The sequence below is a fragment of the Aspergillus campestris genome, assembly GCF_002847485.1.
Source record: "Aspergillus campestris IBT 28561 chromosome Unknown P168scaffold_1, whole genome shotgun sequence".
In the NCBI taxonomy this organism is placed as follows: domain Eukaryota; kingdom Fungi; phylum Ascomycota; class Eurotiomycetes; order Eurotiales; family Aspergillaceae; genus Aspergillus; species Aspergillus campestris.
Window position 1 is genome coordinate 4,165,765 of NW_020194336.1, and position 27,304 is coordinate 4,193,068.

Here is a 27,304-nt window from a genome sequence, read left to right on the forward strand (position 1 = left end):
GGGCTACCAAAAACACGTGGATCGGTGCGGCCCAGCCATTTCAGGTTGATTCTGTGATCCATCACCCCTTTTCTATTCTCCGAACAATCCCGTTTCTATTTCTCTATAAACAAACCTAAACACAAAACCTTCGATAATGCCCTTCATTGACTGGATAGATTTGAAAAGAGGCGGGCAGATCCACATGATGCACTACCTGCCTTCCGTCAACGTGGATCAATCACCGTCGGCAGCGCCATTCCTGCAGCCTCAAATGTCTCCCTGCGAGCCTTTACATTCCAAACAACATCATCAGGCCCCCAGTGCATGATCTAGCCAGTGAGTCTGGATAAGGGCAATTGAAAAGGGAGATCCAACAGATGGGTCGGCCGTCTCATGCACGATGTACTCGTATCACACATATTGCTGCAGGGGTGGGGACGAGGCTTCTTGTTTACGCTCTTTATTTAGAATTGCGATTGCGGACAAGCCTTGTCAATAGGTTAGTGGATCGTGCTTATATAGTCTACTGTTTCCATCGCCGCCCGATCAGATCAGTCTTTTGAAGATTGTATCCCCAATGCCGTTCCTCGTCCGTCTCCCTGTTCATTCGACACGGCAGCACCTGCTTCTACAACATGGCGCCATTTCACTCCTTTTTGTCTTTGCTTTGGCTGCTTTTGTGCGGGGTTGCCAACGCGCAGGGTCTTGATCAACCGATCGCGCAATCAAACAAGGCTGTGCGCTTCGAGATCACCCTTACCTGGGAAGAATGGTCCGCGACAGGCGCCCCCCGGAAGATGATCCTCACCAATGGCCAATTTCCAGCGCCCGCACTGCAGTTGTGTCAGGGCGACAATGTGGAATTTCTCGTCACGAATAAGCTTCCTGTGGCTAGTGCTGTCCATTTCCATGGTACGCAATCTCTCTCTCTCTCTCTCACACACAGACACACACACTTTTGTCGTGAAATCACATTCTCTCTAATGCGGATACGTAGGGATCTCCCAAACCGGCACACCCTGGTCGGATGGCGTGCCTGGATTGTCGCAGAAACCCATCCCGCCAGGTGGACAGTTCCTTTACAAATGGCGCGCTACGGAATACGGCAGTTATTTCTACCACGCTCACAGTCGAGGTCAAGTCGAAGACGGATTGTATGGAGCGATCTATATTCGGCCCGACGATACCATCAAACGGCCGTTCAAGCTCATTGCCGACGACGAGAACGACCTGCGCGCCATGCGCAAAGCCGAGGACCAGACCCGTCCGATCATTCTATCGGACTGGCGCCAGGTGACCTCTGAAGAGATGTGGCGCGTCCAGAAAGAAACTGGGCTCGAAGCATACTGTGTCAATGCACTCCTGATCAACGGCAAGGGCTCCGTGAATTGCCTAGGCGAGAAGGCGCTGGACGAGGCCACTACGCCCGAGCACCGGATGATTCTGGGCAAACAGAGCCTGTCGGACATAGGGTATGGGTTATTCTGTAGACTACTAGTTCTGAAAGCAGAACGAACACTGACTTTTAATCAGGTGCATGCCTCCGACTCTTGTGCAAGGGGACTATCCCCACAACCTCACTGATGTGCCATCCTCCTTCTGGTCAGGCTGCGTCCCGTCCCAAGGAGCGCATGAGAGGGTGTCCGTCCAGCCCTTCGACAAATATGTCAGCTACGATCTGATCGGCGCAGCCGGGCTGGCCATGACTGTCTTCTCGATTGACGAGCATCCCATGTGGATCTACGCAGTAGACGGCCGGTACGTCGAACCGGCAAAAGCCGACTCCCTCATCATCGCCAACGGCAACCGCTACTCGGTGCTCGTCGCGCTCGACAAGCCAGCAGGGGATTACACCATCCGCGTAGCCAACCAAGGCATCAACCAGATCATCAACTCCACAGCCGTGATGTCCTATACTAGCCCTCCCAAAAACCCACGGCGCGCCTCAACCCCTTCCATCGACATCACCGGCGTGCCCCTTGGCAAGCATACCGTCCTAAACGACAACAAGCTCGTACCTTTCCCCGTAGAGGTCCCCAGCCAAGACGTGGCCCAAACGCACGTACTCAAGATGGACCACTACAAAGCCTCATACCGGTGGTATCTAGGCGACTCGGAATCAAGCCTCCCACTCTCCCTCGAGCACGACACCCGCTCCTCTTCCACCCTGACTCTGGCCCCAAAGACCTAACCATCTCCACCCAAAACGGCACCTGGGTCGACCTGGTCTTCGCGGCCGTGCGGCCCCTCCAGCCACCCCACCCCTTCCACAAACACTCCAACAAGTTCTTCGTTATCGGCGCCGGCGACGGCGAGTGGAACTACACGTCTGTTGCGGACGCCGTGCGCCACCGCCCGGGGGACTTCAACCTCAAGACGCCGCAGATCCGCGATACGGCCACTACGCCGCCGGCGGCGACGGGGCCGACGTGGATGGCCATTCGGTACCACGTGGTTAATCCTGGGGCGTTCTTGCTACACTGTCATATCCAGGTGCATCTGACTGGGGGGATGGGAGTGGTGCTGCTGGATGGGGTGGACGAGTGGCCGGAGATTCCGGAGGAGTATCGGGAGGTGGAGGCTTTGTAGATTGTTGGTGGAGATGATTGATCTATAGAGTAGAGCTTGTTTACATTTCATTTTCAGAGCCGCAAGTGGGGTGCAATTATTGGCATAAGCGTTGGTTTCATGTTGGGTAAATGATCGAGATGCTATTAGTTACAGTACTACCGATACCTTTTCTTTCTTGTTTTGATTCTATTACATCTGAGTTTTTATTCTATTCATTCATTTCATTCAGTCAATCTTTTTGTTTTCCATTTGTTAATGATTTTATCATCATTACGACATATACCAAATGCTCTGGCCGACCACAAACCCTAGTTCCCCCGCAGCCGGCGAGGCAGTGTTGAATCTGCCTTACCCCTTAGGTTCACCACATCAACTGCGCCATCACGCCCGGTCCGGTTCCAGAGTATTCACTATCATGTGGCCTCAGCCTTGTCCACATAACCCGGTGATTGTACAACATACGGGTTAACTCCACAGATTGAATGGGCGATATTCAGATACAGGCTGTGGATTGTGCAACTCCGCCGGATATGTAGAATTCTACCAAGGTTGACAAGGAGGCTTTGTTTGTTGCTCGGCCTTGTTTGTGTGATTGGGTTTGTGGAACGCATACGTCGTACATACGTAGGGATTCGGTATACTATATATATAAGACGACGGGCTGTTCCTAGAGGCATCGCGTTACATCGTGCTATCATGCTATCGTGATATCGGAATTATACCATCTCTTCACCATGTCGTTCTGCAAGTTCCTCTCTCACCCCTTCTCGCGGTCCAAGTCCAAGACCAATCGAGCAGAACATCAGCAACACTACACCCCCAACACCACAGCAAACACCTCAAGAAGCCAACCCATCTCCTCCACCACCAAAGTAAACAATAGCACCCCTCAAAATGCCCCCAGCCCATGGTCCCCCCCAGCCTACACCACGACCGTATCCTCCCCCCCACCCACAACAACAACAGACCACTCGCCCTACGCCTTCCTCTCCGAATTCGACACCGTCTTCATCGTCGACGACAGCAGCAGCATGGCCGGCTCCCGCTGGAAAGAAGCCGAATCCGCCATCGCGACCATCGCCCCAATCTGCACCCACCACGACCAAGACGGCATCGACATCTACTTCCTCAACCACCGGCGCTCCAACCGCAACAACCCCGCCGGCGGCTACACGAACATCACGACCGCCGACGACGTGCGCGAGATCTTCCACAGCGTGCACCCGCAAGGCCTCACGCCCTTCGGAACCCGCCTGCACGACCTGCTCCGGCCTTACCTGCGCCGCGTCGAGTCCGACACGCAGCGCGTCAAGCCGCTGAATATCATCGCCATCACGGACGGGGAGTTCACCGACGATGCGGAGAGCGTGCTTATAGATGCGGCGAGGCGGCTGGATGCTTGCGCGGCTGTGCCGTGGCAGGTGGGCGTGCAGTTCTTCCAGGTGGGGGATGATAAAGCGGCGAGGCTGTATCTGCAGGCGCTGGATGATGATCTTGTGCGGCTGTCGAAGCAGGATCGGCTGAGGGATATTGTGGATACGGTGCCTTGGCGGGGGGGAGGTCGGTCTGGGGGGACGCTCAGTGCGGAGGGGATTCTGAAGTGTGTGCTGGGAGCGGTTAATCGGAAGTTTGATCAGCGAGAGGTTTGGTAGTTTTTTAATTCATTTGATTTATGATGGTCTTTTTGGTTTATTTTGATTTGTTTATTTGGTTTTATGGTGGATTTGATTTGGGTGTTTTGGTTGGTTTTTGGAATAATTACAGATGGTGTTGGTGGATCTCAACCAGGTTTGATCAATAGGAATTTAATCAGGGGAAATTGAATAGTTGACATCAATCCGTGGATCTGATTGTGTATCTGTTGAATGGTCTAACAGAGAACTCCATAATAGATTAATCTATATTAAGGGGAAACCCAACAGTCTGGGACCGAATCGACGGTGGCTGGTGCGAACCGTGGTCGGGGAGGGAACGATCTTCACGATTGACAATCTATGCCTCCAGTCAATTACTCTCTATCCATTTGGACAATGAAGGGAGAAAGAAGATAGAGTTTGAAATTTGTCACGACGGAATGCACGATCATAGTGTCAATAGTCTCAGTCTCGGTCTCTCCGACAGAACGGATCAGCTCAAGCCATCTCCAGCCTCACGATAAAAGAGAATGAAGAAAAGTCTCCACCGATGGACGGCATGTTAGGGCCTGACTATGATCAATTCGATCCATGATCAGCGGCTTCAGTTCGCCACTTTCTCTCTTTAAGATTGAACAGAATGAATGCTCTCTAGCACATTGTGACGTCTCCAGCTGGTCCCTTGTCGATCCATTCGTATCCTGGTCAATTCTGGTGGATCCAGGGTCAACCAGGTTCAACCATAATTCATAAATATCAATAAGCGCTCTGTTGGGGTTTTGTTGATCCATCAATCTCAATCCTCATCCTCATCTTTTCTTTTCCTCTTTCCACTCTGTCTCGTCCCGGACTATTCACGGCCTAAGAGATAGACCACCGAACTATTTCCTCTCGTCCCACCCAAATACTCAATTCGAATACTCAATCTCAAATCCTATCTCAATCCGATCTCAATATCTCCCCCCTGATCGCCCGGAGTTCTCCCCATCCCACGTGTGAAACCACTTATTAAAGGACAATCCTCCGACTGGATCGTGCTGCAAGCGCCCTCTCCCTCTTATTTCCTCCCAGACCCTCGGCGCTTCGTCCACACTTTGATTGGTTCCAACACATCGATCGTCAGGTACTGCGCCTTCAGCCTGTGCCATCGCGCCTGCTGAAGCACTCGTCGTCGTATCGCATTTTGTGGCGTGGTGTTGCCGCCAATCTCTCTCCAGCCGATACTATAATATTGACCTCGACCTCGACCTCGACCCTGATCCTCGTCCGGATTGCAATACAAACACAAACATTAACCCCTTTCGAGTCCTTTCCTTCTTATTATCCTTGTCTTTTCTTTCTGTATCTTCATTCGTCTTGTACCTTTTACTCCTGTTTTATCCGGGCTGGTCTTGGTCATATTGCTTTTGTCGGAGTTTTTCGAGTCCTGCATATAATCTCCGTCGCCCACTTGCACTCTCTGATTCTCGTGTTCTTCTCATGGTGATTTCTTGCAATTGACCGACATCATGACTTCCACGACTTTGATGACATTTCTCCTGTAAGTCACATTCAGTGAAACCTCGTGGACATGCTCTAACCCCCACAGATGCGCCCCTCCGCACGTTCGCTCCGTCAAGCTACTCGGCTCGTGGGATAATTTCTCCAAACCCTACGTCATGGAGAGGGATCGACGCACCGGCGCCGGACAATGGAGGGGCTGCCATACCTTTACCGACATCGTCTGCGACGGACAATCCCAGAGTCCCTCGTCCCGCTCAGGGGGTCTCAAAATGGGTGCCACCTACTGGTATTACGTTCGTCTCCCTATCCTCCTCTATCGTTAGATCCGCGCTAACCAACGGTAGTATCTGCTGGACGATGATGTAGAACACCATAACGAGGCCGAACCAGTCACCTCGCGCTGTCCCTTCTTGCCCGGCCAACCCGTCAACGTGCTGCACGTCCCCGTCATCCTCCCCGACACGCACTCGACCGGCTCGCGCGATCAGAGTCCAGCCGGTTTTAGAAACGACCACCGAACGATGAACCCGGAGGATAAATTCATGAATCCGCGTCAACCCCCCAAACCCAAGGCGTCCCGTCTCCGCACCTCGCCGCCTCACCTGCAAGAGCCGGCCCCCGCATGGTCCTTCAACGCCTCGCCCCTGGGCGCCCTGGTCCACCGGAGCGCCTCCCAGCCGCGCAGCGCAACCCACTCCAGCGGAAGCCTGGGCAACAAGTCCGCCCGCTCCGTCTCCCCGCCTCGGTCGAGAGGCATCCGCTCCGCCTTCCGCCAGTGGAACGCGTCGTCCCCGGATCTGGCATCCGCGGACCAACTTTCCGTGGAGCCCACCACTGCCCTCGCGCGATCCCGCCCGCGCAGCCGACATGGCCATGCCCTGGTTGGGGACCGACCCGAGCGCAGTGCCTCCGACCGCATCCCCCCGCGTGACCGGACCCCGCGGTACCCAGACGACACGCTGCTTCTCCGACGACCCGCCTCCGCCGGGAGCCGCGAATCGCAGCCCCTATCGATCCAGGACCGACGAGCACAAAGCTCGAATTCCTCGGCGCCCTCGTCCTCCCACGTGCCGTTGACCGTGCAGACCCGGCCAGGCCTCCCGCGGAGAACCACGAGCAGCGACCAGGGCCCACACGCCCGCCCAGCACAGAAATTCCTCGCTCCGCTCGACACCAAAATCCCACCGCTGCTAGCGACCGCCGCCGAGCTGGCCCTGTCCGACAGCGCAGCCACGCCCCGACCATCCCCATTCACCGAGAAGCGCCTCCCAACGCTCCCCAACTCCCCCTCCTCCGTAATGGACGACGCCCTCGCAGACCTCGACGAGCGCGAACGCGCCCTCGACGTCGAAAACCTCGGCAGCCACTTCTCGGATCTCACCGAAACCGACGCCTCATCGCGCGCCAGCAGCAGTCCCCCCTGCGAGCGCAGCCGCTTCTCCTCATGGAGCACCGACAACGAAATCACCCACGACTCCACAATCCCATCCACCCACTTCCCCCTCACCACCAACACCAGACGCCACAACCACAACCACGACGCCACCTCTCCCGTCCCAGACAGCACCGAAGTCCCGGACCTCCTCAACCCCTCCACAACAACCGAAGACCCCGACACCCCGCACCTCCCCCTAAACTGCAAACCGTCCCCAACAACAGTCATCGGCGGCGACGACTCCCCCTGCTGGCCGGGTCTCCCGCCACCACACCACCACTCCGCCGACGACCTCGACATCCCCAGCCTCTCCATCGAAGACACCGTCGACGACGTCGAGACCAATCCCAAGCGCTACGCAGCCTTTTTCGGCGAGATGGATCCGCTGGAGGCGTTGGGGCTGGCGAGGAGTCCTGATGCGCCTGTGTTGCGTTTTCCGGAGCGGGGGTCGGATGCGGCTGTGTCGAGGAAGGGGAGTGCTGTTTCGGCGGGGGGGAGTGAGCGTGCGGGGAGGTCTGAGGATGCGGTGCAGGAGATGTTGGATGAGTTGAGTTATTTGAAGAATATGATTTAGGGAGTGGGTGGTTATGTAAGATGTATTGACTGTTTCATTTGTTGTGTTGTATTAGCGTTTTGTATGTTCTATATTATATGAGCATTGACATTCGAATATCTGTCATAAAAATAATGAGACTATCTATATATCACTCTACAACATACTCCCCATCATACGTAAATAAAAATGATGATGATGATAACAATAGTTCATTACAGCACTTCTGAACTATCACTTATAACTGCTATAATAAGTTAATAAATTATAAGACATCATCAAAAATATACTCCAGACTATTAACCCTTGCATGTTGAATGTCTTGAGAACATTTCTCTTCATATCGTTTGGAATATTAGCAGTACTGCAAATATATATTACAATGTTATAGACTACACTCCTAATATAAAGCCACAATTATCCTCAGAGGGCGGCTGCGACTCTACTACATAAACTGGTACCTTAGTACTGTAGGGTTTAGGCAACCTAGTCGCATGAAACAACAAATTTCAAACCACTATGCCCACATGGGCTCATTACAGCGCCAACTCATAGAGGCGCAGTACGCTTTTCTCTACAGATCACGTTTGCGATAGGACAACCGCTTCCAAAAGGCCAGGGTCGATGACATCCTACCGACGATGACCGAGGGGATTTGGAGAGATATAAAGCAAGGTTCCCCCCCGGTGTGGAAGTGACGGCAATCGGTTGGCATGTCAGCTGACCTGCCGAGTCCTTTTCCCACACAGTTTGACCGTTTGTATTCCAACAATCAAGCAAGCTTTTCCATAATCCGAATATCATCAATTTCATCGCTTTGGGCGCGTTTTCATCCCCTATTTCCACACCAGGTAGAAGGAAACTTCTCCTCACCTAGAAAGGCTACAACACAAGACATCAGACTAGTACCTACTTCTTTGTTCCAATTAATGATTGGTTCCCTTTAGAATGCTTATGTCCAAGACATCAATTATGTCAGCAATACGGGCCGACTATTTACCTCTCCCAGGCATTTGACGGACAGTCTGTAACGTGGTGTTTCAATTTATATATATATAGTGCCACTAATACTTCTATCCAAAGTTATATAGTAATTAACTACTATAGGAAAACTGATGAAAAAGGTCACGATAATGATCTTGATGACTATGAAAAGTGCGAAAACAATTGTAAGATTGCTCAAAAGAGAAAGAAACAGAAAAAGACAATTTGAAGAGTCAAGATAACAATGTATGTGGGAAAACAACGCAAGACTGCTGACATCGGGCCGATTGCATGCCTCACTCGTCCACAATTACTTAACAATAGATGTAGATATTCGACTGATGATCTCCCTTCTTCCAATGACAAAGACTCTGGATAGATATCCAACATCTTTCAAGTGTTTTCGACGGGGAAGTGAACGCTTTTACCTTCCCCTTTGTCGTCGAAACAAACACCAGTATAATGATCGCGTGGATCGTCGCTTGTGTGCTGAGCTTCCCTGTATAGAATGTCAGAGGACTCGGCCAATGATTAATAGGGGGTATTCTCATATACCTCTGGCAAACATCTTTGGTTCCTTCTGGGACCAATGCGGTGAAGCTTCGACGGCCTTCTGGAAGCCGGGGCCTTGTTGGATCGCCATTGATTCAGGCCTCTTCCAAAGCGACGTTTCTGTGGCGATAGATAGTGTTATGTCGTCGCGGCCTTTTCTTATGGCACCGATAGGGATCTTTTTGAAAACGCGATTGAAAGTCATGACTTGAGGCCAACGAACTTCAGAAGCAATGTTTGTAGAAGTTGTTTTTTAACTCCACCAGGACAGGAAGGTAAGTATTTATATTCATCCCAGAAGGCCAGCTGCCCACAGTCCCCTACACATTTATAGCCATATGCGCGTTGTAGAAGCAGCAGGCGTTTCGGCTCGCGCCAACCCTGCGTTTCTTTCCAAGGAGCCCTCTTCGTCCGATTCTTGAAATAGCTTCGACCCCTGTCTAGCTTTGAAAGAAGAGTAGTGGCCGGCGATTCTCTATCAGGCGACATTGGTTGGCTCCAAGTGTTCGAGGAGGATTCTTCGAATGCAGGGGCCAAAAAGAATCTCAAATAGACAATCTTAGAGCGATACGCCATTACTTCAAGATGGATCGTCAAATGGGAACGAATCAGCGATTAAATTGCGGGCTGGAGCTCGAGCCACATCATATAGAACAATCCAATCAAGAATGAGAGGCTCACGCCCCCGTGAGGATGGCGGCAAAATTGACCCCTTTACTTACATACCTTGTTGACCAGCTGCCTTGTGGTCGAAGCCCGACGTTTGCCATCTCTCCCCATCTCTTCCCTAAGTGCGAATCTCAAGATCAAAGGTTGTGGAAACGCAAGTGGCCGGACACGTTATAGTCTATAGAAGTGATGGGATGTTCGGTGGCGGAATTATTTTATTGCGGTCGAAGAGAGAATCAGAACACAGGCTTAGTGGCTGATATTTGTGCAGGCTCTCCGTATTATGTTTACAATACACCTGGTAGGTAATTGCTAGGCGCCTTTGGACGTCTGGGGACATGGAGACATCACGACAGCAGCCGCAAGGGACGTATAAGGTCCATCGGATGAGCCTTCATTCACCGTATAGTACCTTGATATCCAGGCGGCTGGAGCTACATATAAGTAAATCTGCGCCCGGATTTGGTATGACGTCGATTCAGATCGTCTGATACAATGAAATCTTGTAAAGTTGCGGCTACCAACTGTCCGAGGAGGAATATAATAGCAATTATTTCTTCTTTTCAGTAGGTAGTGTTGAAAAAAAATGGTGCAGGGAAAGTTTCCCTTATCACATACGTTATGACAACACAATATTGGGAATACATATTGTAGGAATAGTCAGAGATTGCTTCAGAGCTGATCAAACCAACTGTCCTCCAAAAGTGCCTTGGCCGTTGGTCGATCTCTCGGGTCGAGTTTCATAATTCTGAGCACAAATTCCTTGTCTTCTTGGCAAATTTCTCGCGCTGTTGTGAGATGGAAGGGTCTAAGTGTCTCGGTCGGACTATTTTGCATTATCCACAACAGGGCTGCGATTCGGTCCTGGTCGGCGATCTGCTCATATGATGTGGGAAATGGCCCGAAGCACCGATGATGCTTCATGAGGATCTTGAGTTCATATTCGTCGTCATCTGGTGAAACATCGGGCTTAAAGATGTGAAACCCTTCCCCGTACATCAAGCTTATGAGCTGAAATCCAATATAATGCATTAGTCTCGAGAAAAAAAAAAGGCGGTCGAATGTGACAGGGACATGCCATTGTGCCAAAGGACCAAATGTCCGTTTCAGTACCCCATCTCATTGATAAATGTGCTTCAGGGCTCCTAAAGATAGGCGTTCCAATCGAGTCTCCACGACGAGCATAAGGAGAGTCCCTGTGAACGGTGCTTTCAAAGTCTGCAAGCTGAACATCGCCAAACCGAGCTCCACTATGTCGATAGTTCACTAGTATATTGCTAGGCTTGATGTCTTTGATAAACGCGTTCAGCCATTTGAAGTCGAAGTCGAAGCACTCAGGGACATACCAGTGTGGACGTAACCTTCCCCATGCAATATTGCTAACGCTTCCAAGACCCTCTTTGCAACATATTTGACTTCGAGTCGTGAGAGTTTCTTGCTGTTTGATGCATGCAAAAGATCGTCATCGAGGTGTCTTAGGATGAGAGCCGGTGGTCCTGGAGGGTCTTCAATTTCATCGAGAAGGGGACGGAGGTACGGAGACTGGGATTGGAAACGAAGAAGAACGTCCCTTTCATTTTGTAGGCGAAAATGCCGAACGCTCTTCACAACGACAGTCTCCTTGTTCTGGGCTCTGCAGGGCTTCAAGCGTTAGAAACTGGTAAGAGGTGAGGACCGGGACATTACGTTGCTAGCCAAACGCTCTCTTGTAATTGCTTCGTTATTGTGTAGAGTCCTGCTTTGCCCTTAAGTTGACGGCCTAGTGTTACTGCGCAAGCTGCCATGTTGGGTACGGCCGGCCTTGGTTAGCTGGTTGGGGCGGATGTGTTCAACTTAAACGCGCCCTTCCGTCGCTAGGTTATAGGTATTGGACTATACACCCCAAACCTCAGCCAGACAGGTTTCGTACTAAGGCGATGGCGTAGGTAAGGTAGTAGTGGCCTTTCAGGGAAAGTGGGTCCACCGATCCAATAACAGTCTAATGGGGCCTAGGCTTAGTCACATGCTCTGAAGGCGTAGTTAAGTTGTTTAACGACATGCCGTTTCTCGATCACTCCTCATTGCTCTTCGATATCAAATATCCAAATGGACTCTGGTGACGGTAGGAGAAGAAATCCCCATTAGGGTTTTCGCCGGCACCTCAGGGTCCACCGACCTCGGGATCCGCACTCCACCGGCTGGGCAGTCTATCTAGTAGGTATGTAGGAATTTCCTACGTGAATGCTTTTAGGGGGTTTGCGGCTACGGAGTACTTTGCAGAGCTATAAAAACTATACAGTTATTTAGTATAACTATATCTCTCATTCTTACAATATTGATCAAACAACATCTCTTCATATGGATGAAATCTATAAAATATTCATGAGTAATTTCAGCCACGTGATCAAATCGCTGAGCGAAGTGAGGGTTTATGGCTTGTACAGGAGTAATAAAGTGAGTGAAAGGTCGTCCACATGCCAAGAGTCCCGACCCGCAAATAAGGTACTTCACCAACAACAACCCAGCCAAAGATAGTCCCGCTCAAGCAACACCACATTCAATCCCCAAAAGCATGGAATAGAAATCTAGATCTCAATGAATATGGCTGAAGATGCGTCTCAGTCTACGCGCCACGAGCCGCAGCTCTCTCCCATCGCGGAGAAATCGCTGCCGGCAAAATGCAAGCCAGGCTCCCTGACCTACTGTCCCACGATGGACCTCATTGCTCTTGTCACCGACGATGACGAGCTGTGTGTCTTTCGGCTGAATGGGCAGCGCGTGTTTGGGGGCTCGTTTAAGGGGGATCCTTATCTTGGGGAGGACGAAGCTGATGGTGAGATTCGTGGGTTGGCGTGGAAAAATAATGGTATCTCTCTTCCCTCCCTTCTTCTCTCCTCCATTCCCCAATTCGCTGGACGATACAAACAGATATCTTCTAACAGGAAGACAGGCTATCTTCTCGCTGTCGCATGCGCGGACAACACCGTCCGCATAATCAGCGCCTACAGCGGCAAGACCGTCCACCACTACGACGTCTACCGCTCACCGGACGAGAATGTCCCCGCCCAGGTCTCCTGTCTCGGGTGGGGTGTGAACTTCACGGATTCTCGCGTCGCGCGCGCCAATCTGCGTGAGGCTGTTGGCCAAGTCTCCGTCGAGGATCTCTTGTCGCCGGATGTGCATCCGTCCAAGGCCGCGGCGTTGCTTGGGGCGGATCTGCCGCGTGAGTTGGCTTTGCTGGATGTTGAGTCTTCTTTGCCGAAGTTGAGTACGCTGCCTGCTACGGGTGGAGAGTATGTTTTTCTTCTTTTCCTTTTCTTTATCTTAAATCTCCGTTGGAAGAAACATGTTAATACCCTCCAGCGATGATGTGTTCAGCTCCCGCCCGTCCATCGACGCCATCTTCCACTCGTCGACCAAACACACGAGCGATGCGGTCGACGTGTTACTAGTGGCTTTTGAGGACGGTACCGTTCATCTCCGTATCTTTGATTGCTTCGAGATTGGCTCGATCCAGATTGCTAGCCCTGTAGGGTCAGCACCTTGCAAGATTCTGCAGCATGCCTCGCATCCGCTCAGCTCGACGCATGCCTTGCTGGCTGAGACGTTGAACTCTCTGCATCTGGTGACACTGGATCTGCGCTTCATCACGAGGTCCGGCCGCTACCTGTCGCTTTTGGCGCACAAGACCACCCAGCTGCAGAATCTGCTACGCTACATCAACCAGGTGCAGAGGCAGATTGAGCTGGAATGGAAGAATGCACAGGAGCTCCCTGCGCGGTATATGCGCAGTGTGAATGAGGATCTGCAGGAGAAGTGCCATTGTGATTTCGTGACTGCTGCGTATCATTTGGTTGTCACCGGGGATTGTTTCGACCCGCTTAGGGAGTTCTTAGTGGATATTGTGGGAGAGAGGGTAGGTTCTCGCATTCAATTTGAAAGTCTGATATATGAATGGGTACTGATGTGTACAGGGTCACAAACGATGGGAGAAGGCTGTCTCGAGCGGTTATGAAAACGTTCGACGGCTGACCCATGAATGTCTCCTCCCAGCTCTAGAGCGATGCGAGGTCCTGCTCAGCCGGCTTATCGGCCTCTCCAAGTTTACAAAGCTGAGCGAGGTCCTCGGACTGGAGACGTCCGACCTCAATGCCATCGTCGAGACGATGGACTGCCTCCACCTTCTAGCACACCACATCCTCATCCACACCAACGAGGAGCTCGGTCAGTTCTACAGCTTTTCGCGCTGGCTCCGCCACGAGATCGACATGCAGAGCGCCGAGCCCATGTCGCAAACCCTCGAAGAGCTGATGGAGAAGACCGACCTGGTCGAATACCCCCAGACGCTCAAATACATTCGCGGGGCCCTAGCCAAAAGCAAACTCCGCTACTACATCCAGCAGCTGCCCATGATGGGTATCCCTCGGCCGCCACCACCACCACCGTCCGCCGCCTCGATGGACAAATGGGCGCCCACCGGCCAGAGCCACGACCGGTCATTCTACGACACGTTCAAGAAGCTCCTGCGGCAGCAAAGCCAGGGGGTGGACGACGACGCGAACCACGTCGAGCTTCCCAAGATGAATGACCTGACGAAGCGGCTGGGTCTGCAGTTCGAGAAGGTCTTCGGACAGATAGCCTTGACGCAGCGGAGGGGGATCCTCCACCGCTCGCCTCTTGCTCTGCATTCGGACTGCGATCGAAACGTCATTGATATGACAATGCGGTATGAAGACGCCGAGAAGGACAGCCCATGCGTGGTCTATCTGGCGACCCGGTCGACCTCGTCCAAGCATCTACGTACGCACCCCTCTACGTATTGACGTTATACTAGGAGTATCTAACCATATGTCGCAGTTTACATATACCGCGTAGTCCTCGACTCGGAGAACGGCGTCAGCTCGACCCGAACGACCTCCCTTGGGGCCTTAACCCTCCATGACGGAGAAATCCGACAGATCCAGTTCGTCGAAGACGACACTCTTATGGTACTCTGGACTAGCAAAAGTAAGCCCTTCCTTTCCTAATACGATTAATCATCCCACCCACTCACATCTTACAACAGAAGGATCCAGCTACCTCCTCAACCTCCCCTTCCAGCCATCATCCCCAGAAGTAGGCCCGTCGGCCGTGACCTACACCGACTGCAATACTACAGCCACCACGGCTATTCCTCCTCCGACACCACTAGACATGTCAGTCTCGTCTTCAACAGGGGGGGCGGGAATCAAACATCGCTTTGCGACCGGCGGCGTCAAGGCCAAACCGGCCCGGATCGATGTGAACGGGCGACAGGGACGACGGGCGATCTGTGTGGTGTATGGGGATGGACTGCGCTACGAGGTGCTGGATTTGGACGCTGAAGTGGAGGAGGATGAGATGGAATAGTTCTTTGTCTATGTGTGGTATGGAGGGTGGACTGTTTGTTATGAGTGATGATTTTTCTTTCTTTCTTTCTTTCTTTTTATTCTGATAGAGATGGGTGGTATTTTATACAATATATTTCAATTCTATCAAGTAGTACCTGTGAAGGAGTAAACCTTTTCTTTATTGTTTGATACTAGTTGCTAAATTTATCGGACAAATCAACCCCTCCTAGATACTAATATAGTTCAACGATCACCATGACCCCTGACAGGTTAAATCATCACTACTTCATGACACTCCTGATAAGCGAATCAAAGCAATCCAAGAAAAAAACAATCATCGTAAAAATAGAGTATCTTCCTTAACAGATAAGGTAATTCATATAGCAAATAACACTAATAACTCAGTTAATAACTCCCTATATAACCTTCTAGAACCATCTCTCCTTCAGCCAGGCAGAGCAGCAGTAAAAACCAGCCAAACCAAACAAACGGTCGCCCAGGCCACCAGGCAAAATCCTCACGGCCACAGCTCCAAGCGGCAAAACCAAAACAAAACAAAGCCAAAAACGAGGGGCAAATCGTTACAATACACACACAGAAAGGGTATTGTATGGTCTGGGTGTCTTTTTCTTACGGGGTGTATGGAGTGGTAAGATATGATAGGTATGATTCGGCATCGCAATGGTGACGTCTGTGATTTGTGATTGGAGCTGCTGTCTCAGGATTCTATCAGGGGGCCAGCTGCTGCTGGTTGATGAGGGGGTTGGATTGGATCTGTCGATTTAGAGGTATTTATCTCATTTTGAGAAATATACGGATAGTTAATAAGTATCTGTTGGAGGTATAGATCATTAGTTAGGTCGTACTCTGGAGAAGTAAATTGACTGGAAGGGGAATTAAGGGTGTATGGAGAAAATGGGTATGGTATTGTCATGGTCATGGGCGGGTGTCTTACATAACCCGCCACGGATCACGTGCGCTGTCACGCCGGTTTCGTTGATTTCATTCTTTCAGTCTTTCAGTTCAGTCTTTTTTCTGTACAGCTCGAGAAAGTAAAGCGAACGCCCTCATCACTTTCTCTCTCTCTCTCTTCTTCTCTGTCTCTTTCTTTTCCATCTTCATCTCTTCACCTCGCTTCCTACTTTCTACTCTCTTCATCTCAGGATCTTTTCAACCCTAACTAAGCTAGTTACCTTGGGGCTAATCCTCCCTTGTTCTGGCATATACCGCTTCCCTCTCTTGTGTTACTGCCACTTACTTCCCCCCCCCCCCCCCGGAAAGAACTAGACCTGGTGCATGCCTCGTCATATATCCGCATCCACAAAAACAACCTAACCTAACCTTCACCTCCTCCTCCATCTCATCCATCCCAGCCCGCTTTTGGTCCGCACTCTCATTCCTTTGTGTTGGACTTCTCTCTCAACCACCCTTTTCTCTAGTCTCTTGAGTTGATTCTCTTTCTCACTGGATTGACCCCCTATTCGAACTTTTTTTCTTTCTTTTTTCTTTTCCTTTCCTGATCTTCTTTTTTTTTCCTTTTCCTTTTTTCCTACTGGCCTGTTATTTTTTCTTCCCGCATAAGGCAACATGAATGTCACGCAGGTGTTGGAGAGTACCCTGTCGCCTGGTATGTTGGATCCTCTGGTCTTATTGCTGGATATATTTTGATACGAATATCCTCGCTGACGGTTTTTCTTCTGCTTCTTAGATGCGACGGCGCGCTCGAATGCCGAACAGCAGCTCGCCCATGCGGCGGAAGTTGACTTCGTACGTTACCCCCCACTTTCTACCCCCTCCGTTTTTTCCTCTTTTTTTCTGAAGATTTTTCCCTTGGATTTTTATCTCTATCCTTTAACCATGATCTCATCTCCGTTCTCACTAACTCTCTCCTCTCTAGGCCGGCTACCTCGTCACTCTCGGCCAGGAACTGGCTAACGAAGATACTGCACCCCCCATCCGGGCTGCCGCCGGTATCGCCCTGAAGAACGCCTTCACCTTCAGAGATGCCGCAAAACTGCGTGAAGTGCAAGCAAAATGGCTCCAGCAAATTACCCCCGAAATCAAGTCGCAGGTCAAGGAACTTGCTCTCAAGACTTTGAGCTCCAAGCATGGCCAGGCCAGCCAATCGGCCGCCCAGTTCATCGTTTCCGTCGCCGCCATCGAGCTGCCGCGGAACGAGTGGCCCGAACTGATGAATATTCTCGTCCAGAACGTCGCCAGCGGCTCCGACCAGCTGAAGCAGTCCTCGTTGGTCACCATCGGTTTCATCTGCGAGTCTCAGGATGCCGAGCTGCGCGAAAGCCTGGGCGCCCACTCCAACGCCATCCTGACCGCTGTCGTTCAGGGCGCGCGCCGCGAGGAGCAGAACATGGACATCCGGAACGCCGCCATCAAGGCCCTCAGTGACTCCGTCGACTTTGTCCGGTCCAACATGGAGAACGAGGGCGAGCGGAACTACATCATGCAGGTCGTCTGCGAGGCCACCCAGGCCGAGGATCTCCGCGTGCAGTCCGGCGCGTTCGGCTGTCTGAACCGCATCATGGGCGCTTACTACGACAAGATGCGCTTCTACATGGAGAAGGCTCTGTTTGGCTTGAGCGTGATGGGCATGCGCAGCGAGGAGGAAGATGTTGCCAAGCTGGCGATCGAGTTCTGGTGCACCGTGTGCGAGGAGGAAATTGCCATCGAAGACGACAATGCCCAGGTTCGTTTTCCCCTCCCTTTTATACATCCTTATAACTTTTTGCGGGAACTTCTTTCTTACTGATCATTCAACAGGCCCAAGCTGACGGCGCCCCCGAGGTTCGCCCGTTCTACGGCTTTGCTCGGATCGCCTGCCGAGAGGTCGTTCCCGTCCTGTTGCAGACCATGTGTCGCCAGGATGAGGACGCCACGGACGACGAGTACAACGTCTCCCGCGCTGCCTACCAGGCTCTGCAACTCTACGCCCAGTGTGTGCAGGGTGATGCCATCCAGCCCGTCCTGACGTTCGTGGAGGAGAACATCCGCAACGAGGACTGGCGCCACCGTGATGCCGCCGTCGCCGCTTTCGGCGCCATCATGGATGGCCCCGACCCCAAGGTTCTGGAGCCCCTCATCAAGCAGGCCCTCGGTGTGCTCATCGGCATGATGGAGGATAGCTCCATCCAGGTTCGCGACTCGGCTGCCTACGCTCTCGGCCGTGTGTGCGACTTCTGTTCGGAGACCCTCGACCCCGAGGTGCACCTCCAGCCCCTCATCTCCTGCCTGTTCAACGGCCTGGCCAGCACCCCCAAGATCGCCAGCTCCTGCTGTTGGGCGTTGATGAACGTGGCCGACCGCTTCGCCGGTGACGTCGGTGCTCAGACCAACCCCCTTTCGAAGCACTTCCAGGACAGCGTCAAGTCGCTCCTCGCCCTGACCGAGAGGTGAGACTTATCTTACCCCGCCTTTTTGATCGGATCATCTAACCCTCCCTCTTTTTTCCCTACAGACAAGATGCCGACAACCAGCTGCGCACGGCCGGATATGAAGTCCTCAACTCGTTCGTCACCAACGCCGCCAACGATAGTCTTCCCATGGTTGCCACTCTCTCGGACGTCGCTCTGCAGCGTCTCGAGCACACCATCCCCATGCAACAGCAGGTTGTCAGCGTGGAGGACCGCATTACCCTGGAGGAGATGCAGACCAGCTTGACCAGCGTTGTTCTCGTAAGATCCCTTTCCCTTTTAACAAAGTTCGCTCGCTAATCCTGCAGGCCATTGTTCAACGCCTGGAGACCGACGTCAAGCCGCAGGCCGACCGTATCATGCACGTCATGCTCCAAATCCTCACGACGGTTCCCCCCAAGTCCAGCGTGCCGGATGTTGTTTTCGCCACCGTGGGTGCCATCGCTGGCGCTCTGGAAGACGACTTCGTCAAGTACATGGATCCTTTCACCCCCTTCCTTTACAACGCTCTGGGCAACCTCGAGGAGCCTGGTCTCTGCTCCATGGCCATTGGCTTGGTCAGCGATATTTCTCGTGCATTGAACGAGAAGGTCCAGCCGTACTGCGACACCTTCATGAACTACCTACTTACCGACTTGAGCGTAAGTCCCGCGCACGAATCTGCTCGGAAGAACGTCACGCTAACTTGCTCTACAGAGCGCCTCCAACCAGCTGAAGCCCGCCATCCTCGAGTGCTTCGGTGATATCTGCCAGGCAATCGGCACCCAGTTTGACACCTACCTGGCGGTGGTGGGCCAGGTCCTCCAGCAGGCCTCGGTGGTCACCGTCAGTGCCGACGTCACCATGGAGATGCTCGACTACATCATCTCGCTTCGTGAGGGTATCATGGATGCCTGGGGTGGAATTATTCTGTCGTACAAGGGCACGCCTTCAGGTATGAGTCCCGAGTTTAAGTGTCCTTAGCCAGTGCTAACCAGTTGCAGTTGGTCAACTCCAGCCTTTCATCGAGTCCATCTTCCAGCTCCTGCACCTGATCTCTCAGGATCCCACCCGCAGCGAAGGCTTGATGCGGGCTTCCATGGGTGTCATTGGTGACCTAGCGGAGTCATTCCCTAACGGTGAATTCGCTAACTTCTTCCGCAACGACTGGGTGACTTCGCTGGTCCGGGAGACCCGGATGAGCCGGGAGTTCGGACCTCGCACGATCGATACCGCCCGCTGGGCCCGCGAGCAGGTCAAGCGACAGATCAGCTTGGCGACCGCCCAGTCCATGGCGTAAATTGGGACCGTGGTTCCATCCTCAACCCGTCCTCTCGGGAGCACCCGTCTCGGATCGACTTCTCGCTGGATACAGTCACGGATCTGCGTCCTGGATGACTCCACCCATGGAGCGCGCTCATCGCCCATGGGATGATGCTGTGCAGCATCAGACGATTGGCAGAAAATTCACCGGCCCAACGGTCTGTCAGCTTATTGGCAGCAGCCCTGGTGTTTAATGATCACTGCATCAACACAATCATCCCCTTCATCACCCCCCTTCAACCGATTTTCTCCCCCACCCGCCAATCCCCTTTCGGATCTTTTACCCTCGTCCCTGTTATGACCCTTTTCCTTTTCCTTTTCTTTTCTTCCCTATTCATGCATTTTCTACCCTTCTCCCTGTCACTTGATTTCCTCCATCATTATCCACCACCTCTGCTTTTTTATTTTCTTCCCCATTAGACCAAGACCCCTATAGCGATTCATGTATGCCCGAAAGTGATGTAACCCCTGCCAAGATATTGCCACGAATTTTTTGACCCTGTTCCACGTATAATCCAGTGTGATCCAAAAAAGACCCTGTATAGAGAGAATGAGAAAAGCTTGCATATTCATGGTAGCCTTGGTGTAGTTGGAGTATGAGTCGATAGGGCAATAGTATATGCCTCAGGCATGCATAAGTGGCGGTCACGTGACCCGCTTAGGGCATGCCAAGAGTGGAGCCCTAGACACGCACACCCGAGAAAACCCTTCAACTTCTGCTCCGACTCCGATCCTCACCCAGCGTCAACACTCCCGCCCAACCCACCTCGAGGTATGTGTTACATGTCGAAAGTCCCTTTCTACCAGCCTCACAGCTAGTCTGGGAGAGCAATCACCGGGTTGCCTTTTGGCTCTCCGGCAGCAGAAATGCTCAATGACGGACTAGAGCCAGGGGGAAGCCATCCGGTGATACGCATCTCTCATCACGGCACGGGCTGAAGAACCCTGGCGAGGAGGAAAGAGAGAGTAGAACTGAAATATTGTCTTCTCTCTTTTCCTCTCTCTTCCACTGAAGGGGCACTCTTTGCGCTCGAAGACTACTGGTGGCTGACTTGTGTGGTCCCGATGTCTCTCTCCTTTATCGACTGGGGGGGGGAAAGAAATGCTGGTAAAAGGTTTTTTCTTTCTTTTCTCCTGGTTGGTAAAGGGAGGGGGAGTTCATTAGGACTTTTCCCTTTTCTAGATACCTCATTTCCCCTTCGTATTTTCGATTTGAGAATCTCGATTCCTTTCACCCGCCACAATGGTCCGCACTTCCGTCCTCAACGATACGCTTAACGCTATCAACAATGCCGAGAAGGCTGGTAAGCGCCAGGTTCTGGTCCGCCCCAGCTCCAAGGTTATTGTGAAGTTCCTCTCGGTCATGCAGAAGCACGGTATGTTCTTACTCCTTTTTTTACGTTCAATGCGGGGTTCAGAGGGAATGTGGGAAAATCCTGGTTGTCGGCATGAGATGAGAGTCCTGGAAAAAAAACCAAAAATTCGGGTTGATAACTAGGCGACGCTTTCAATTTTCACACGAACGTCTGCCCTTTAAGTGCCCGAGATATCAAACACATGGCGGGAATCTTACAAGTTTCCGGGACTCTATTCTCTGTGCTCGGCGACCTTTATATTCCTGCTACATTCTTCAACCTGATCATTATGCTTTGTGTTGTATTCGCAAATACTAACATAAAGTTCAGGCTACATCGGCGAGTTCGAGGAGGTTGACGACCACCGCTCCGGCAAGATCGTCATCCAGCTCAACGGCCGTCTCAACAAGTGTGGTGTCATCAACCCCCGCTACCCCGTGCAGCTCCGTGACCTCGAGACCTGGGCCGTCCAGCTGCTCCCCTCGCGTCAGTTCGGCTTCGTCGTCCTGACCACCTCCGCTGGTATCATGGACCACGAGGAGGCTCGCCGCAAGCACGTTGCCGGCAAGCTCCTCGGCTTCTTCTACTAGATGGGTTCGCCTGTCTGGTAACAAAAAAATCTGAAAAGTTTTGAAATGGTCGGGTGAGAGAGAGGTACTCAATATCTGTCTACCGGGTTGGGATTATACCTGTACACAAACTTGATAGATAGCTGAGTGAACTTTTTCCGGTCATCTTTTATATATTCAAGCTGTAGTTGCTTGTATTCCTTGTAGTTTTTGTAGTTTATAGCCTGTACTCGTTAGTATAATCAAGAAAGGAAAAAAAAAAAAAACCGGACCGAGGTACAAGCAGACCGCCCCATTCTGCCATCTCTTCCCCGCAAGTCTTATCCACATGCAACTATATCTTATTCTCGCTCAACTTACCTCAATCAAATTACTTCAATCTTCTAACAACCCAATCCCAATTCAATTTGCAAAAACACAGCTTCGAAAATGCCCTTAGACACAATATATTTGACCCGCCATGGCGTACGTCACCAACCAATCCCTTACAACCCTGCAACCCACTCTCCAATTGCTCCCTGCATCCCCGGTCTTATACCATCCATAACTAACCCAGAATAACCGTCTAGCACCGCCTAAACTGGACAATCAACTACCAAACCGGCGAATACAAATCGCAATTCCCAACACCCACGGGGAACCCCGCGGACCCGACCCTCACGTCGCACGGCGTGCGGCAGTCGCGCGAGCTGGCGGACCATTTGGTTAGTGAGAGGGTCGTGCCGAAGCCGTTTCGCGTTTATAGTAGTCCGTTTTATCGGTGCTTGCAGACTATTCAGCCGGGGGTGGAGGCGTTGAAGGGGAGGATGGGGAGGGATGGGAGTGGGATTGATGAGGGGGCGGTTTTGGATGTTAGGGTTGAGAATGGGGTTGGGTTAGTATTTACTTCCTCTCTTTCCTCTTCGTCGCGACGAAAACAAACTGAAAGTCCAAAGCTAACACAAGTATAAAAAAACAGAGAATGGTTCGGCCCAACCTCCTTCTTCCACCACCCCTCGCCCTCCACGCCTAGCACCCTCAAAACACACTTCCCAGCCATCCTCCCAGATACAGACACAATCTCCCCCCAGCAACAACCAAACGTGATCCCCTCCACCCGCGGCGAAACCATCGCTCAGCTCCACGACCGCCTCGCAACAGCCCTATCTTCCATAATCGCCGACGTCGACGCCGAGGTAGCCGCCCACGAGCAAGCCACGGGTTCACACTCCAGCAAAGCCATCCTTATCTGCTCGCATGCGGCCCCTCTCATCGCTATCGGCCGCGCCTTGACCGGTAACATGCCTGATGACCCGGACGTGGAGGACTTTAATGTTTTTACGGCGGGTTTGAGTACTTTTCGGCGGAGGATGTCTTCTCCTGTCGAGGGTAGCGGTAGCGGCAGTAGCGGCAGAGACACATCCAGCCTCGCACCAGGAACAAAACTCACAAAAGACACAATCACCGTCCCGCAATGGCGAGGCGGTCGTGGTGTCGGCGGGGGGTGGGATTGTATTGCGAACGGGGACTGTAGTTTTCTGCGCGAGGGTGCTGAACGGGGGTGGTATGTTTCTCTCTTCTTCCTTCTTCTTCCTTCTTCTTCCTTCTTCTTCCTTCTTCTTCCTTCTTCTTCCTTCCTTCTTTCCTTCTTTCCTTCTTATATTTTCCTTTTTTTTTTTCCCTACCTCGTTCATTCCGTCTTGCCACATTCACTCCCACACCTACAACACCAATCAATAACGATACTAATAAAACATGGATAGGCACTTCTGCGGCGAAGAATCCTTCGATACAGGACCGATGGCTCCACCTTCTGCGTTCCCTACTTCGGGACGGGATTCGTCGATTGAGGGATCGGGGTCTAGGACGGGGACGAAGCTATGATTGAGCCATCTTGTGGTGTTGCTGTATATTGTTGGTATACCCAGGGTTACTAGTAGATGGAGGGATAGACTAGGTTGGTGGAAAGGCAGGTAGGCAGGTAGACTCCCTGGTTTGGAGGCCTGGTTTGGAGGCCTGCGGATAGATAGATAGATAGATAGATAGACAGACAGACAGACAGACAGGCAGACAGATATGTAAATAGGCAGATACATACATACATACATACCCAGAAAGATATCGACGGGGCCAAGTCTCAAGGGCTAAATACCCTCGCATTCGTTTTACACTCTGTCGTCTGTGTGTAGCTGTTATTCATAAGAGAACTTCGGGGACTATTCGAGGAGTGGATAGGTACTGGCAGGTACAGTCTTATTGAAATAGAACAGATAGGATGAGTAGTAAATAACAAGTAAAGCATCCATGCTATCATTACTACCCTCACGCTTTGTATTCACTCACACTCGAGTTCGATTCGCTTAAACGCAGAAATCTCAAATCTTATGTACACTGACAATTGCAGACATAGATACAAATCGAATCGTCACCAAGTGAAGCCAAGCCAAGCTAAGCCAAGCCAAACCAACGACAAAAGGGGATCAAGAACATGATCAAAAAGCTACACAGGAAAAAAACCGAAATTCAAAATCAGTATCGAACATGGAAGAAAAAGAAACGCCGAGCGTGGAACAATGAGGTAGGGGGTTTCTCCAGTCGTCTTCGTCCTTTGTGGAGTCTAACTCTATTACCTGGCTAGAGGTAGAACTAGGAATAGAAATAGACCAAACTAGAAATAGGCCTGGCGAATGGAAATCCAACTGTTCGATGTCGGTCTGGGGTATCATGTATTGTGGAAGGGAAGGGGCATAACTATTCATTGTGGGCGTGAGGTTCAGCGCGAGCGGCTTCGACTGGTGGATGGTCGTTGGGGCCGTTTCCCGGAGGATGGCTTTCAGCTTCGGGTGCAGGTTGACTTCCCCCATCCTGTTCCTGCCCGGGCTCTTGTTCACGGTTCGACTCGGCCTCCTGGCGACGGGCGTCCTCTTCTGCCCTCAAGCGCTCTTCATTCCGAGCAGCTTCCGCTGCCTGGCGGACTGCTACCTGCCGTTCTCCCACGCCGGGAACGAGACTGGCTAGGAATAACGCGGCGGAGCGCTCGAATCGACGGACGCCGCTGAAAAAGTCGGCCAGGCTGACGCCGGCAATTCTGGTAACTCGGTTCTCGGCGTTCGGCGCACCAGCCGCGTGTGTGTTGGGCGGGTGTTCATTTTCCAGGGGATGGGCCAACCCCTCCAGGTGCTCTTGCAAGGGCGTGACCAGGGTGCGGTACACTTGTTGGGGAATGGTGGTGTCGGATAATAGCGCGATCATGATGGCCGTGGCCACGTAGATCGCCCGTGTCCAGGTTCCCGGTTCGCTGAGCATGTAGCAGAAGAAATACAGCCGGATAAACAGCCACATGCGTCGGACGTAGCGTGCCATGCCCATCTGGTCGTTGTTTCCGGCCCGCTGGTTGATCAAGGCCTGGCGGACGGCGTTCTCCATCACCATCGCATTCGGGTTCAGGTTGGCGGGATTCGGGTTGGGGTCCGGGTTGGCTGTCGGCACGTTGGGCAGCGGGGCGGTGGTCGGGGTGGGCTGCGGGATCTGTCCTGCGCGGAGGGCAGCCATCGACGTCGGGATGATCTGCGTTTCCGGGGACGCCACGAGCGCTTGATACCCGTCTGGGGAAGTCAACAGGTACACGGGAGCCCTCTCATGACTGCGTTCGGCCACATTCGTGGCGGTTGGTCCGCTTCCACGGCTAAGGCGAAGGGTGTCGGCACGACGGTAGATGATGGAGAGACGATCGAGGAGGCGCTCGATTTCACCATTGCGCGGCATGAGGGGGTTCTGGGTCTGCTCATCCAGGCATTCCAGAAGCTGAGTACGGGCAGCGATAGTCATTTCCAGCGACGGGATAAGTCCTTCCCCGAACTCTGCTTCCATCTGCTCTATGCGAGGCCGGACGGTGGTCAGAACACGGTTGACTTGTTCAGCGCGCTGCGCATGTGTCCCGGAGATGACCAGTCTCGGCATGTTCGAGGCGTTCGCTGCGGACAACGATTGTGGGTGCCATTGGTGCCAGGGCCCTGGAGCAACGGGGCTTGCGAGCTCCCGAGAAAGGTGGGTGGGTCTTGGTCGCGCTCCTTCTCTTGCGTTGAGCTGTTCGCGTATGATCTCAATGTTGCGGCGAAGTGCATGTCCCAGCTCGGCCTCATTGACGGTCAGAGGAGCCTGCTGGCCTCTCAGTCGCAAGCCTTGTTCGAACTGCGGGGAACGGCCGGGCAAAGCGGTAGTCTGGGGAGCCGATGAGGTTCCGTTCGGGATCAGCGATTCGGTGCCTGTGGCCGCAAGAGGATTGGGTGGAGGGGCTGGGGGCAAGACGAGGTGGATCGAGTGCTGTGAACCCTGAATAGACACTTGTCAGTCGCATGTATCGTAGGCGGACGGATTATCCTTACCTCCTCTGGCTCCAGAATCGACTGCAAGGTCAAGCCAATATCGACAACCGGTCTACCGCTGTAAATCAGGCGCTGCGATTCCGGGACGGGATTTCCGGGGATCTTTGCCTGGATGAGGCGCTTCAACTCCGCGATGGAGGTGGATGCGGCAAGGTTGTTGAAGCTGAATCGGCCAGGAGGAGGGAGCGAAGGACACAGGACATGCAGCGTGAAGCCCAGGGGATTATCAGTTCCAGGGTCCCCGGCTGCAAGGGGCGGGTTCGCCGTAGGTTCAACCATAGAAGGCATTCTCGTTTGGACGCTTGCTTGTTTGGTCTAGTCTAGCAACGGCCCATAGTATGCAGTGTGGCAACACGCGGGGTCGATGATTTGAAGGATGGCAGTAGAGAAGAGAAAGAAAACGTATGTGACCGCTAGGATTAAACAGATGAGCGTCTAGTCAGATTGGCCGAATGACTCTAATCACTGTCTAGGTAAGGTAGGTAGGTTGCTGGGAGGCTGGCTCTGAAGCGGTTGGGTGTCCTCTTCCGTAACGGGAGGATGCGCCGGCCCAACCCCGGGATTTCCACTGGGATGAAGTGAGCAGAAGCCCCACGATAGAGACAGCGGTAGGAAATAGTGAGAAGCAAAAGATGGGAAGAGACAAGAACAAGAAAAAACGATGAGAGGAAACAACAACAAGACAGAGAGAGAGCGAGAAGTAATCAGGATAAACGACCGGCCAATCATGAGCCGTGAAGGCGGTGTGCTGTTCTGCTGGTGATTGTAGGCGGTCAGGACGGGCGGTGAGAAATTCACGATATCATCTTAATTGACTTTGTCTTTTCACTCTTTCCTTAGTCTTTACATGTCTATATGTCTAGGAATACATATCCCGATGTCTGTTATAGTCTAATCTGTATGACAGATTCTAGTGTACAGGAATCGAGGTATAACACGTATGGGCTAAGTAAAAGAGAATCGGAAACTTGATCGATCCATCCACGATGGATTCCTGATCGTATGCAGGGTCTATGTCAGGTTCAACCGATTCCAGAGTAAGGCAGAGCGCATGA

At 52.3% G+C, this 27,304-nt stretch overlaps 10 protein-coding genes across 10 annotated transcripts; 8 read left to right on the forward strand and 2 right to left on the reverse strand.

The window, feature by feature from the left end:
• Positions 1-617: 617 nt before the first annotated feature.
• On the forward strand, positions 618-2,571 carry P168DRAFT_278659 (multicopper oxidase; the record flags this gene model as incomplete). Its single annotated transcript, XM_024835702.1, has 4 exons — positions 618-894; positions 980-1,454; positions 1,516-2,044; positions 2,107-2,571. 4 exons carry the CDS (start codon positions 618-620, stop codon positions 2,569-2,571), a joined length of 1,746 nt encoding a protein of 581 aa, XP_024697746.1.
• A 669-nt stretch (positions 2,572-3,240) lies between these two features.
• On the forward strand, positions 3,241-4,391 carry P168DRAFT_287230 (uncharacterized protein). The gene has a single exon (XM_024836530.1). It carries the CDS (start codon positions 3,288-3,290, stop codon positions 4,203-4,205), a length of 918 nt encoding a protein of 305 aa, XP_024697747.1. The 5' UTR covers positions 3,241-3,287; the 3' UTR covers positions 4,206-4,391.
• A 1,304-nt stretch (positions 4,392-5,695) lies between these two features.
• On the forward strand, positions 5,696-7,699 carry P168DRAFT_278661 (uncharacterized protein; the record flags this gene model as incomplete). Its single annotated transcript, XM_024835703.1, has 3 exons — positions 5,696-5,727; positions 5,776-5,983; positions 6,035-7,699. 3 exons carry the CDS (start codon positions 5,696-5,698, stop codon positions 7,697-7,699), a joined length of 1,905 nt encoding a protein of 634 aa, XP_024697748.1.
• A 1,002-nt stretch (positions 7,700-8,701) lies between these two features.
• P168DRAFT_32046 (uncharacterized protein) lies at positions 8,702-9,499 on the forward strand. The gene has a single exon (XM_024840367.1). The coding sequence runs from the start codon at positions 8,911-8,913 to the stop codon at positions 9,424-9,426; it is 516 nt and encodes a 171-aa protein (XP_024697749.1). The 5' UTR covers positions 8,702-8,910; the 3' UTR covers positions 9,427-9,499.
• Positions 9,500-10,439: 940 nt separating this feature from the next.
• P168DRAFT_308797 (kinase-like protein) lies at positions 10,440-11,769 on the reverse strand. The gene is made up of 4 exons (XM_024839238.1): positions 11,570-11,769; positions 11,230-11,516; positions 10,962-11,173; positions 10,440-10,894 (listed from the first exon to the last, which is right to left on the reverse strand). Exons 1-4 carry the CDS (start codon positions 11,665-11,667, stop codon positions 10,556-10,558), a joined length of 936 nt encoding a protein of 311 aa, XP_024697750.1. The 5' UTR covers positions 11,668-11,769; the 3' UTR covers positions 10,440-10,555.
• Positions 11,770-12,440: 671 nt separating this feature from the next.
• On the forward strand, positions 12,441-15,250 carry P168DRAFT_308798 (putative anaphase-promoting complex component Cut20/Apc4; the record flags this gene model as incomplete). Its single annotated transcript, XM_024839239.1, has 6 exons — positions 12,441-12,728; positions 12,813-13,155; positions 13,226-13,778; positions 13,837-14,662; positions 14,720-14,869; positions 14,928-15,250. The coding sequence occupies exons 1-6, from the start codon at positions 12,458-12,460 to the stop codon at positions 15,248-15,250; spliced, it is 2,466 nt and encodes an 821-aa protein (XP_024697751.1). The 5' UTR covers positions 12,441-12,457.
• A 1,568-nt stretch (positions 15,251-16,818) lies between these two features.
• On the forward strand, positions 16,819-19,938 carry P168DRAFT_294854 (karyopherin beta; the record flags this gene model as incomplete). Its single annotated transcript, XM_024837986.1, has 8 exons — positions 16,819-16,858; positions 16,940-16,998; positions 17,129-17,935; positions 18,010-18,638; positions 18,704-18,920; positions 18,968-19,300; positions 19,356-19,593; positions 19,643-19,938. The coding sequence occupies 8 exons, from the start codon at positions 16,819-16,821 to the stop codon at positions 19,936-19,938; spliced, it is 2,619 nt and encodes an 872-aa protein (XP_024697752.1).
• A 768-nt stretch (positions 19,939-20,706) lies between these two features.
• Positions 20,707-22,047, forward strand: P168DRAFT_287237 (40S ribosomal protein uS8). Its single transcript, XM_024836531.1, has 2 exons — positions 20,707-21,337; positions 21,647-22,047. The coding sequence occupies exons 1-2, from the start codon at positions 21,205-21,207 to the stop codon at positions 21,904-21,906; spliced, it is 393 nt and encodes a 130-aa protein (XP_024697753.1). The 5' UTR covers positions 20,707-21,204; the 3' UTR covers positions 21,907-22,047.
• A 235-nt stretch (positions 22,048-22,282) lies between these two features.
• On the forward strand, positions 22,283-23,843 carry P168DRAFT_324174 (phosphoglycerate mutase family protein). Its single transcript, XM_024840794.1, has 4 exons — positions 22,283-22,350; positions 22,455-22,759; positions 22,844-23,428; positions 23,628-23,843. Exons 1-4 carry the CDS (start codon positions 22,315-22,317, stop codon positions 23,746-23,748), a joined length of 1,047 nt encoding a protein of 348 aa, XP_024697754.1. The 5' UTR covers positions 22,283-22,314; the 3' UTR covers positions 23,749-23,843.
• A 387-nt stretch (positions 23,844-24,230) lies between these two features.
• P168DRAFT_301724 (uncharacterized protein) lies at positions 24,231-26,891 on the reverse strand. The gene is made up of 2 exons (XM_024838558.1): positions 26,250-26,891; positions 24,231-26,196 (listed from the first exon to the last, which is right to left on the reverse strand). Exons 1-2 carry the CDS (start codon positions 26,535-26,537, stop codon positions 24,616-24,618), a joined length of 1,869 nt encoding a protein of 622 aa, XP_024697755.1. The 5' UTR covers positions 26,538-26,891; the 3' UTR covers positions 24,231-24,615.
• Between the last annotated feature and the right edge of the window lie 413 nt (positions 26,892-27,304).